Genomic DNA, 12,899 nt, shown 5'->3' on the forward strand with positions numbered 1-12,899 from the left:
ACCTCTACCACCTTGAATTGAAGAATGCTTGAGTTCGTGAATTCATTCCAGACCACCCTCTCCTGTTCTTCAGTGCTTGAGGGGTCCCTGAATCCCTTAAACAGTGTCACAGGTATAGAAAGCCCTGAGCTCAGAGTTGGAGGGCCCAGGTTCAAATCCAGGCTTTGCTGTGTATGTCCAATGTGACAATGGAGGCTTAGGTTCCCTCTCTGAAATGAAGGGACCCCCATCCAACACACACACAAACACACACAACACACCACCACCACCACCACCACCACCATCTGCCATGCATAGAGAATGGTGATTCCCAGTGGGGCCATGAGCTGAGGTAGGGAGCTGAAGGCATGTCAATCTGGTTGGAGCTGAGGATCCACAGGGGAAAACCCTGGAATTCTCTAGCATAGAGAGCTGGGGCTGAGCATACTGGGAAGAACGGTGCTCAAAGCAGCCACAGAATAAATTGAGGTACAGGGGAGCCATGGAGAGTTCTACATCAGGAAGAAAGGATGTGTGGGTAAAAGGGGATGGCTAGGAAGAGGGGAGGGAGCAGTGCTAATGACTCAGGGCAGGGCTAAAACAGAGTGTTGGCTGTGGGGGAAGAAAGAAGTCAGATTATCCCAGAAAAGAGAGATTCATTCACTAAGCTATTTCTCCAGCACATACTGAGTGCCCAGAGGAGCCGAGAGACTGGGAGGAGTGAGGGCTCAGTGACTTCAGCACTCAGTCATCTAAGAGCATCTATCCAATGCTCATTTAGGATGTGCCAGGTTCCTGCCCTCCAGGTCCTTACATTCCAAGTATCTTCTATCTGAGGAAATGATCCACATGTTGGAGCACAGAGGGAAAAACAAAACCTTTACAGTGTAGACTAGAAGACCTTTGGGAAGGTCACATGAAGAAGATAGTGCAGGAGCCAAACTTTGGAGGAAACCAGAGATTGTGGGAAGCCAAGAGGAGGAGGAGGGAAGAGGGGAAGGGAGAAGGGGAGGGGGAGGGAAAGGGGAAAGAGAGGGAGAAAGGGAGGAGGGGCAGTACCTGGCAGGGGGATAGCCTGAGCATCATGGTGAACCTTGGCATAGATGTGTAGGGAACCCTGGTTTCTGAATGTTGTAGGGTGTATGTGTTACTAGATAAATTAAGAGATATGTTACAGGAATGGGATAGTGTATAAGAAATTGGGGTGAGAGTCTCAGTTTGTAAGTCTGTGTGTATATATGGAGTGTAGGTTAAAACTGTGGAAGTGGATGGATTCTAGGAAAGGAGTGGGTACAGGGAAACACAGAGTGAGGGTCTGCCCTTAGAGGACAAGTGAAGAGAAGCAGAGGATCTGAGAGGTCTGAGGGCAGGAAGGTGGGGAGCAGTAAACTAGTGGTGAGCAGAGGAAAAGAAGACTAAGACTTGAGAAGTATGATCATCAGGGAGAGAGGGAGGGAGAGGGTGAGAGAGGAGAGAGAAGGGGGTGAGAGGGGGAAGAGAGAGAGAGGGGAAGAGAGATAGAGAGAGAGAGAGAGAGAGAGAGAGAGAGAGAGAGAGAGAGAGAGAGAGAGAGAGAGAGAGAGAGAGGAGAGAGAGGGAGGGAGGGAGAGAGGAGAGAGACAGAGAGAAAGGGGAGAGAGAGAGAGATGAAGGGCCCAGTCTCATGAGGAAGTGGGCAAGTCTGGCCCTCTCGAGGCAGGACGACTCCGTAGGAACAGAAGAGTTGTGTTCCAGTCTGTAAAAGCCTATCATCAGAAATAATAGTACCACCCACTCTGATATTATATAATGTGTCAGGTTTGCGAAGCACTTGACCAGTGCTCACACCTTTGATCCTCCCAACCCTGGGAGGATGAGGAAGCAGAGGTGGAGGCAGAAAGGAAAGGAAAGGCGCTGGCCAGCTGTAGAAAATGACAAACACCGTCTCATTGAAGCATTTGAAGTCAGCCAAACTACCTGATATACTGAACAAAGCTGGGGGGCAGGGGGGCTGTAAGGCCTCATCCACAACCGCGGAGTGGGGAGGGGAGATGTTCCCTTGGCGATGTCGCTGCTGCAGCTCCGAAGATGGTGGTCAGTGTTGCAGCCGAGGTGCACAAGGTTGTCCTGGTTCCGCTTGTGATCATCCCAGGCTTTCTATGCTTCTGGGTTCCTAGTCACCGGCTGTGAATCCTGTAACCAGGACAGCACACTCCCTGGAATCAGAGGACCTGGGTTTGAATTTTGGCTCTGACACTTTATACACCCTGACTCACATCTAGCTCTGGGGGCCTGTAAAATTGGGGCTTTGGACACTGTGACTTTGGGCTACCTTTTTAGTTTTAAATCATTTCTCTAATTCACGAAATGGGGGAGGGGGGAGGCGGGAAGACAAAGAGGGTTAAATCCATCCACCTAACTCAAAAAACCCCAGATCGTTTCACCTCATTGGACTCTGTGCAGGAAATTTGCCCTTCTTGACTCCTTAGAACGAGATGACCTCAGGCAGAAACTGGATTATTTTTTCATTAATTGCAGTATAACAAATATTTGTAGGCACTTAGCACAGTGCCTGGAATACAGCAGGTGCTATGTAAAGGCTTGTTTCCTTCTCCTTTGGTGACTGCCCCTGCCCCAACCCTAATTCAGCACATGTAAAATCAAGCCACTGCTTGACAGCTGGCACTGCAGATTCTTGGATGCTGTCAATGTGCCATCTCGATGAATCTATCAGCTCACAAGAACAGTGAAATTGCCTGTTATTGCCCAAGCCCTGCGAGTAGCCTGCCCAGGAGCAGTCAGAAGCAGGAAGGCTTCCCCGCACCCTGCATTTGTATGCTAACCTTACTTTTATTTTTAAATGGATTTTAGTTTTGAACATAAGATTTTGACTTTTAAATTTTCTCCCCCTCCTTCACTTCCCCCCTCCAAGATGGCGTGCAGTCTGATAGAGGTCCTACATGTACAATCATATTGAACCTGTTTTCACATTAGACATGTAAAGAAGAGTCAGAACCAACGGGAGGAACCCCAAGAAAGAAGAAACAACAAAAGACAGCAAAGTCTGCAGTGCTCTGCATTCAGACTCCCCAGTTCTTTCCCTGAACATCCTTTGGAGTTGTCTCAGGTACTTGCATAGCTGAGAAGGGCCATATCCAAGTTAGTCTTCAAGCCATGTTGCTGGTGCTGTATTCAGTGTTCTCCTGGTTCTGCTCATTTCACTCTGCATCAGTTCACATAAGTCTTTCCAGGTTTTCCCAAAGTCTGCCTGCTCAACGTTTCTTACAGCACAACAGTATTCCATGACATTCATCTACCACAACTTCTTCAGCCACTGCCGTGGGCATCCCCTTGATTTCCAGTTCTTGGCCACCACAAAAAGAGCTGCTAGAAATGTTTTTGTGCATGTGGGTCCTTTCCCCATTTTTATGGTCTCTTGGGAATACAGAGCTTGAAGTGATATTGCTGGGTCTTACCTCCATTTTAAAAAACAAACCTATTCTTACATGGATCTAAAATCCCTCCCTCCCACTACTTTCTCTGAACGAAAACAAATGAAAAACAAAGCGGGCATCATGGATGTGTGGGCTCCCCAGAAGCCAATGCTAAATGCATCTTGTCCTGGTGGGAGGGAGGCACTCTGGACTGATGCGCTCCACTGTGGTCTGTCTCCTCACTCCCCTCTGCATCTGGCTGCAGGGTCTCTGGTTTCTTCTGATTGGTGTAAGTTTTAATGGTGCAATAACGTTACCCACAGTTCACACCCTAACCCATTCCCCAAGGGGAGGGCACCTTTTAGTTTCTCACTTTTGGCCGCTGTTCTCTCTGTTATACATAGGGATTCCTTTTCTCTTTTCCTTTGTTAAATAGTTCTTTTGGTGTAGAGCTGGTCGAGGGGTATACAAGTAGAGCATTTTCCTGGCCTAGTTCCCACCTGCTTTCCAGAAGGGCTGGGTCAGCTCCTGGTTCCACTGAGGCAGCTAGGTAGCAGGGTGGAGCTGGACCTGGAGGCAGCAAGTCTGGCATCAGGTGCAGCCCTGAGTAGGTTTCATCGGTAAGATGGGGATAACAGCCGCTGCCTTTCAAGGTTGTTCTGAGAATTGGATGTCTTCATAAAGTGCTTTGCAAATGTTTCCTATTATTACTGACCCAGTTGTCTGACACTTATTTTCCCCTTCTCCTATCTGATGGATACGAGGTAGAACCTCAGAGTTGCTTCAATTTGCATTAAAGAAAAAACAAGCTTTTTTGACCAATGACCCGAGAGGGCCCCGACCTGATTCTAACTTCCTTGAGGTGCTCCGCTCCATGCAGCACCAGGTTCTGGGAACCATAGATGACTGAATTGGGGCTCCACTGAGCACCTAGTCCTCAGAGGACATCGAAGGGCCCTCTGGAGGCTGTCTGGGGAGACAAGGACAATTAGTGTACTGCTTAACTTCCCTTTCTAAAGTCATTCCAGATTGGGGGCACTGTGGTTGTGCCTCAACCAAAGCCCTCTTAACTGCTGGGCACCTCCAAACCAATCATGTTGTTTTATTAGGTTAGCAGGTGAACAAGACCCTGGGAGAGCATGGGTGGGCCAGGGCCACCTCTCCAGAGGCCCTAAGCTGGTCTGGGCAGTCCTCAGGCCCATGAGTGAGGCAATTGGTAGAGCAGGTCCTGCATAAAGCCCCCATCTAGCTCAAAAGAGGTTAGAGTATTTTGTATTTACTGAGAACCTGAGAGCCCCTCACCCAAGTTTCACTGTATTTGCTCAACGTTCACTCAGGGAAAGGGGCACCTGTCCTACAGACCTGCCAGCTAAGTAAGCCACTTCTCATTCAGTCTGAATCCCACCTTACCACGAACATGGGGAGCCTCCAAACCAAAGAACGGTGCTGGGGTCCTTGGACAGACCTGGTTTTGCTCTGTCCCCACACAAAAGGACCAGAGGATTCAGTCCCTTACCTAACACCTCTGTCACTTTCTTCATGATCCCCCAAACTTGTGCCTGCAGAGGGCTGAACGCCGCCAACACTGACTTCCTGCTGCCCTCCATCCCACCCCAGCAGGGAAGCCTGTGTGAGGCAGGGGCAGGAGTTTCACTAGGACTTTATACCCAGTCTTGGGGCTGGATTTATTGAGTGCTGTGGTGCACCTAGGCCCAAGATGCCAATCTTAGTCGTTGGGCGTGATCTGGTTGGGAGGAAGGCACCCAGTCCAAAGCAGAGTCAGACGCAAATGGCTGTTTAAAGGGTTTATTCCTCTCTTCAGAAATACCCAGCCCTAAAACGTGACTTAAGGCACCAGAAATCAGAGGCTGGCTTCGTCTTTGTCATGATTTGGGGTAAAGAGAAGACTAGGGCAGGGGCTGTGAGGAGGGGGGGGGGGCTTTTGGCCCCAGCGTGGGAAGCCTGGACGTGCACATGATCGATGGAACAAGAGAGAAAATGCCCAGGGTGCCCCGAGACTGGATGGACACAGCCCCCTCCTCAGTCCAAGGTCTGAACAGTCAATGTGGTTTGCATTACACAAAAACATGTTTCACATCAATGCTTCATAATACGATCCAGAGCCAGAGCTTGTGCGTGTAAATGTTTAAAACCTGATGCCAGGGCGGCTGATCCTGGTATTGTAAAAAATGTCAGGGCTTGTAGCCCTCTGCTCTCCCCGGCCACACTCCCAGTCCAAGGAAAGGGTTCCTCGTGTCCGTTCGTAACTCGGCTCCTTCCCCCATCCTCTCAGGTCACCTAAACACTAGGCAAGGCCCAAGAACGAATCACGAGCAGGAGTTTCACCGTGATCTGGTTAAGGGAGCACTAACCCCAAATGATTCCACAGAACGACCATGATAAAAAGCCCCAACCTAAATGTGAACAGGAGATGAGGGAGAGGAAGGAGATGGCTCCGGTCCCGCCCGATAGGCAGGGCAAGCTGCTAGGCCAAGACCTAGGGGGTGGGCGCAGATGGCTTGAACCGAGGCAAGTAGAGCCCAAACTTGTTTTCGATGCCAGCAAACGTGGCCACGGCTAACTTGTAGCCCCCGACGTGGTCGGCGTTGGGCGGGTGCAGGGATTTCACAGCAGGCTCAGATGGGGTCGGTTTACTGAAAGGGAAGAGCCACAGTGAGATTCTGGGGGTCAAAGAGGGGTCCTACCCACTCCTCCCCTATACTCACGTGCCCCCAAAGTCCACATAGAGCCAACGCTGCAGCAGCTCATAAGTCAGCAGTGTCACGCCAAACTGTGGCGACGACCGGAACACACGGGCTGGCGAAGAGAGGGGAATGCGAGCTGAGGCTGGCCCCCAACCCAGGGGCTTCTCAGCCCTCCCCGCCCCCTGGCGTTGCCACTCTGGCCATACCCCCTGTGCCCTTCCACAGGGCGCGGTGGCCCTCTTCTCGGAGGATCTTCCGAACACAGTCTACTACTCCGCTATAGGTGGTCTGGCCCGTCCGAGCTGCCACCTGCAATCTGGTCTTGATCACATCAGCAGGGGTCACTAAAGATGCAGCTGGCATACCTGTGGGAACACAAGCAAAGCATTTTACCACTGCATAAAAACAGCTCTCCTAGTTAAGAACTGAACAGACGTGCTGCTCTACCCTCCCAGTGGGAAGTGTAGCCCCAGTGTGCGCACGTTTGTTCCCACCCCATCACCCCCTGCCTAGGAGAAGGCGGCCTCCACACTTCTCCCATATTATCCATGGTTTTAGCTTCAAGTTGAGAAGCCAACAGGAGAAGGTTCCTGCTCCAGCTGGCAACTTGTTGAGTGATGAGGGTTATGTCTGTTAAAGGTGAAGTACATAGTACCTTTTCCTCAAATGTCTCTGTACCTAGTTAGACAAGCACAGCTGAGCCTTCCGGGCACGCTGCATTCTACAAGAAGGAGCCATAGGGATCCTTGGGGGAAGATTTTCAGGGACGATGGCTGGTATTCAACAGAGAGGAGCAAGCAGCAGAGCCCGGCCTATGTCACCGCTGGGGGCCAAGTCTTAGGCACCTTCTCCAAAGGGAGGCGGCTGCAGGCAGAAGACACCGTCTCAAGCTGCTTCCAAATCAGGCTGCTTGGAGGCCGCAACCTAAAGCGCCCTGGCTCATCTTCGGGCTAAATAATTCTCTGACACTTTCTGTCCAAACCAGCATGGTCTGGCTTGTAGTAATGGCTCATCTTTCCAACAGATGATTTTTAAGGTTATTCTGTACTGGTGCAAATTAGCCTGCCACACTCTCACACACACTCCTGCTGACATCTCCGCCTCTGTCCAAAGAGCAGTCTTAGGAAGCCCCTCTGTTATGGGGGTCTCTGTTTCAGTCCACGTTTCAGCATGTTAAATGGACTGTGTTTTGAAGCATTTGGAGGAATTGCTTTAATTTTTCAAGCAAGGCCTGATGGTGTGGAAGCGCCAACAAGGGGAATGGCCCAGCGGGATTCTTATCAAAGAGCAGGAAGGGCTGTTGGGCCAGAGAGGGCGAGGGAGCCTGGAACAGGCCCAGAGATGCTGGATGGGAAAGCCGGGGAAGGATGGGCACCGTTGTCACTGTCCAGCCTTCATTTTCTGGAGAGAACCAATGATGTCACAGGTGACATCTGGACTTGGATGTGAATGGGATCCTCAGCCTCACTCCTCCAGAGCCACTGAAGTCCGTTGATGAAAGTCAGGGCAACCAGCAGGTGACCTCAGGTCTGTGCCTGGCCGAATTCTGAGCGCTCCACGGTGTCTGCTTCAGCTGCCTCCACGGACATGGAACAGACTGCCCTCTGCTCATTCCATGGGAGAAGTCTTCAACCCCTTGGGGGAAGACACCCTCGAATCACGGACAGCTTGAGGCCTGTCACTCACCTGCCACTGGGCTTCGACCGCCTGCTGAGGTTTGCCTTGGAGCCCCAGGTGAGGAGTGAGTGACAGGCAGACCCCAAAGTGAGCAAGCAGTCCCCACCAAGAGAAGAGAAGCTCTCATGGGCAGGGTGTACCCAGCACCAGGCACAGAGCCAGTACTTACTACATGCCTGGCTGACAGACAGGCCTTAACCCCTCCTCCTGCATGAGTAAGCAGTCAGACAGATGCAGCTTCCTAGGGTGCTCCCCCACCTCTCGCCGGCCAACTGGAAAGAACAGGAACAGCCTCTAATGCCCACCTCGTTTATGTGGTCTCTTCTACACTTGCCCCGGGAATGAGCCATAGCTCACTGTGGCTGATGTCTCAGACAAGAGCTGAATGCCCCCTCTCCTCAGGTCATCCTCCAGCTGGCCTCTGGGGCTGACCACATCTTCCTCACCCTGGATCCCTGGAATCCTTGACATCTGGACCCGGTTAAAGTACCTCCCTCTTTTCAAACCACCCGGTTGGTTCACCAGGGATGGAGAAAACACTCCGCAAGTCACGTGAGACAAATTAAAGACCCCAGTGGGAACAGAGGTGCCAGCACCCACGAGGACTGGGAAAGGCCTTGTGGAGAAGGTCCAGAGATGGGAGTGAGTGACAACAGCATTCCAGGCCAGGGAGACATGCTATGCAAAGGCATGGAGGTGGGAAATGACACTGTTCCCATCCTGAGGTTCTGGAGTCTTGCACTGGGAAAGAGAAGCCAGTGGTCTTCTGGGAGGATGAGGAGTCCAGCGAGGACAATGCACCATGAGGTCACTCCCCCAGGGCGCTGGAGGCCTAAGGCCAGCAAGGGCAAACCATGGCCCAGGGGCCTGGCTAGACACTGTGGCCTGCCTTCTGATTGGGACGTGTTCACACACATTCATTCCCCTCACACACCTATGCCTGTGCTCATACCTATTCACACCCACGCATGCACTCACACACACACACACACACACACACACACATATAACACATGTACCCACACATTCACATACATCTGCATGCATTCCCACACAAGCTCATGTGTTCACAAACATAAGTACACACACACACACACACACTCAGAGACATTGAGTGCAGGGAAAGTGTTTCCCTGGGGCTGTCCATGGTCTGGCTCTGTTTGGAGGATTCTTTCTCTCAGAGTGGGGAGGTGTTGGTGGTACCTTAAGAAGGTTCCTGGACTTAAGGCCAGAAACTCAGTAGAGGGTCCCAGTGGGAGGGGGCCCAAGGACCGCTGGTCCAGCCACCTCTCCGCATCAGGTCGGCCAGAGGCTGGACACAAGAAGGGGTGAAGGGACTTACCAGCGATGGCCCCTGCAAGGAGGAGGCTGCCAGGACTGATGTGCCCATCCTCCTGGGTGAAGGATGCCTTTACATGCGCATAGCAGGGGAAGTAAATGGCGGAGAAGGGGATGTCCCGCAGAAAGCATGCTTTGGCCCCCTACAAGGCAGAAGAGAAGTGTAAGAGCTGCTGTGAGCGCGACACCCATTCTAATGTGCTGAAAGCGCTTGGGCCCTGCATTCGAGGGGGAAAACACAGGAGGATGAAGCCAGGTCTGGTGGCCATGGGCCTAAATGCTGCAATGGGGGGCATGAGACGGATGCTGTGCACAGGAGGCAGGGAGGTGAGTTAGGAAGATGGGAGTGGGATTCTAGCGTGGGACAGAGAACAGCAGGAGGTGCCCCCCACCCCCCACCCCCTCCCAGAGGGAAGGCTGGACAGCACCACAGGCCTTCTCTCACCATGGCCCTGACTGCCATCCTCCACCTGAGCAAGGAGGAAGGCCCAGGACAGAGGACATGGGGGAGGAGAGTCCTGGCTGGACAGGGCCAGCAGCCCTCAGTGAGATAGACTTCTCAGAGCTATGGCTCACTCTTCCCAAAGCCTCGGGACTGCTCCAACACTGGATCCATGTGAGCAAGTCTGGCTGGGGCATGGGGCTAAGGGTGAGGCCCAGATCCAGAGGGACACCTTTCCTTCTGTATGGCTCTCTAATAGCCACCCTTCCCGCCCCAAGCCAAGGGAGTGCCTGAGGACCCTACACTCAAGAGCTACATTTGGGGAATCTGTGGAAGTCACCCCAAAATAGGTATCTGTGAAAGGATTGCATTTTCTAAACTGGCAAAAAAGCATCTTCTTATGCTCCCCCACAAGGTCATCATCTGGGAGGTAAGCGTTGTTTCTGACCCTGTTGGGGGAAAACACTGACAAGGGCGTAAACTGTGCCCAGTGTCCTTCACCTCACCCATCCCTGTCCCACAGAATAAGACTGCTGAGGGGCTCAGTGAGAGACAGCTAGGGTTTGCCGGGTTGTACCGTGGGATGGAGGTTGCAGTGACTTTGGGGGGCAGACAGGATTCTGTGGAATGGGAGTACCCAGAGAAAACCCAAAAGCCAGCTAATAGCCTCCAGCCCAGGGCATCCACCATGATGAATGGAGGTCAGAAGATGGTCTGGGGGGATCCCTTATTTTCTTACACAAGCTCCAGTCTTTACTTCTGAGATTCACCCAGAGAGCAGTGTGTCTGAGGAGAATCCTCCCTCCCTGGACCACCTGGGAGTAAACCAGGCCTTAGGAGACCCAGCACTTTTAGAAAGCCTTAGACTCACCCCCATTTCCATCAGCCTGGGCCTCCAAGGGCAGGAACCACCCAGCCCACAGGGATCAGCCCCTGGCCAGAAGGTGAGAGGGCCCCAGACTTCCCAACCAACCCAACGCCACTAAGGGGGTTGCTCTGTCCTCCCAGCATCCCTGAGGAATCCCACTGATAGGACTGTGGTGGAAGCTGGGGTTCACACTGTAGCCAGAAGCCATAAACCCAATCCACAGAAAAATGGATGGACAACTCATTACCTCTCCTTGTTCATGTCCCTCTGCAATCCCAGAACAAGCATGTTTTCAGTGCGCTTTCACTCATATAGACACAAGTTAGAAGGGAAAACTTGCCTGGGGGCTGACCTGTGTGTGAGGGAGTGGGGACCTACCCAGGAACTGACCTGCCCAGGTGCTGGGCTAACCTGTGCAAGGGAAACCTGCCTGGGGGCTGACCTGCCCTGTCCAGGGGCTGACCTGCCCTGTAAACAAGAGTGGGCTCTGGCTTCCCTCCAGCAACCCTGGCTCCTTGAATCTCTCCTTCCTCCTCTGGAAAGGCACGTTCAAGGCTGGTCTCATTTAACTTCAGGTTAATTGTCTGCAACCAACTCTGACCAATCAGGAAGGCGCAGAGAGACCTACCAGAGACCCATGTCTCAGCTTTTGGAGGTGGACAGTGCTGGCAAAAAATCCCCACCCAGAGGGGGCTGAGGCCTGTCTTTCCCACCCCATCTCTCCCCAGGGCCTAGCTTCTGTCTGTCTGTCCGTCTGTCCTGCTCAGGCTGCACCTGAGAACAGAGCTGCAGACAAGCCAACGCCTTCCCAGCAGGGGCCAGGTAATTAGGTTCACAAAGGCACCTCTGTGTCGGGCTGGGCCGGAGGAGCCAGCCGGTCTGGGAGACGGGGCTTAGGCCGGCCTCCTGCAGTGAATGCACATTGTCTAGCTGGGGAAAGCTGCCAGCGCCAGGCCGGGACCATTCAAGGCCCCAGTGGCGCACCTTGTCTGGCCAGGTGATTGAAAGGCTTCCGAGGGCCGGCCTCTGGTTACCCACCTTCCAGGTGGAGGATTTATTGGGTGCGGGCAATTGTTATTTTGATCCCAGAGCAACAGACAATAGACGGCGAGTCCCCGCTCGATGCCTGAACATTCTTGGGGCTTTTTCCACGTGATTAAGCCTCAGCTCCCCCTGGTCCCCCCTCTCCCCTCCCAGCCCTTCCTGGCAGTGCCTGCGGGGTGACAGGAGGAGGCACACAAAACCCTACAGCCCGCCCAGTTGGGCCCAGCCAGCTCAGTCTGCCCACCTCTGCCCCATTCAAAGCCTTCTTTCACGTGTGGGCCTCTGGTTCCTGAAGCCACAGACACACCCACTCTGAAGCCCTCTCCTGTCCCCTGATGCGGCTGCAGGCCCCTCACTGGCTTATCCAGACCCACTTTCCGTTCCTGGCCTGTGGCTTCCAAGTGGGTTTTCTTTTGTCCCCAAGGTTTAAACGTCCATGCTTGTGGCTGGGGAGCTATGACCAACCAGGCTGGTACTATTCCTACCTTAGGGGCCTTAGGGACCATGCGGCCCTTGGCATGAGTTCAGGGCCAACCATGGGCTTCCCCCAAGTGAATTCAAGGAGCAGTGAAAGTACCCTGAGAACCTGGCTGAGGGTGGGGCCACTGGGTTACCTGGGCCAGAGATTCAGGCCTGGAAGGGGCCTCAGCCATGGGGTGGCATTGGCAAGGCCCTCTCCCATTGTGCCTGGCATTCGGCTCATCTTGACCTCCCCTCCCCGAGTTACAGACACAGCAGACACTTCACAAAGAACACTAGCCACCCACGGCTTGGGCATCTGGCTGAGGGAGCTGTACAAAGGGGCCCTAGAGCTAGAGATACAGGCAGGATCGGAAACTGGGCTTTCCTGGCTCTGTGGACAGAGAGCAAACACCAGAGACTGCACTACGTTGGCTTAAAAAGCTACAAAACGTGAAAATTAGACAGAGGAGACGAAGATGATCAACATTTCTTAGAATTTAGAAAAAAACAGCACAACCACCAGACTTGGTGTAAACCAGTGGCCAGGACCAAGTCCCAGGCAAAGCCTTGATCTTTATCTCAGACAGAGAGCCACACACCCAGGAGCACCACACTGACCGACAAATTCCCCAGTGAAGGGTCGGACACAGGGGCATGATGGGGGTTCAGGGTACAGGTAGGAATCTCAAAAACTCACCCCCCCACCCCCACTGACATGGGGAGGAGAGGTGATGCCACCTGACATGCTCTGTTCTGGGTCAGCCTGCTTCTAACCAGACTGCCCAGATGTGGGCAAGAACTTCCCTGAGAAGCTAAAGAGTGTCCAGAGAGAAAAAAGGTCAGTGACACCCCAAGTCCATGCCACATGATGACTGGTGGACTAGAGGCCTAGCCCAGGCTGTCTGCCACACAAACCCTGAGCCACAGAGCCAAGAAGAACAGGAGAGGGCTGCCAAGAGCCATTGGTGCTT

At 53.0% G+C, this 12,899-nt stretch overlaps 1 protein-coding gene across 1 annotated transcript in view; it reads right to left on the reverse strand.

Moving 5' to 3' along the window:
* Positions 1–5,182: 5,182 nt before the first annotated feature.
* The window catches only part of SLC25A13 (solute carrier family 25 member 13), a 77,121-nt gene continuing 69,404 nt past the window's right edge, over positions 5,183–12,899 (reverse strand). Inside the window, exons 15-18 of the mRNA XM_072650746.1 lie at positions 9,117–9,255; positions 6,304–6,462; positions 6,119–6,209; positions 5,183–6,046 (exon numbers count right to left, since the gene is read on the reverse strand). Coding sequence (XP_072506847.1) covers positions 5,890–6,046; positions 6,119–6,209; positions 6,304–6,462; positions 9,117–9,255 — 546 coding nt within the window. The 3' untranslated portion in view covers positions 5,183–5,889. The remainder of the gene's footprint in view (positions 6,047–6,118; positions 6,210–6,303; positions 6,463–9,116; positions 9,256–12,899) is intronic.

This window comes from Notamacropus eugenii, chromosome 3 (assembly GCF_028372415.1).
Source record: "Notamacropus eugenii isolate mMacEug1 chromosome 3, mMacEug1.pri_v2, whole genome shotgun sequence".
Taxonomy (NCBI): Eukaryota; Metazoa; Chordata; class Mammalia; order Diprotodontia; family Macropodidae; genus Notamacropus; species Notamacropus eugenii.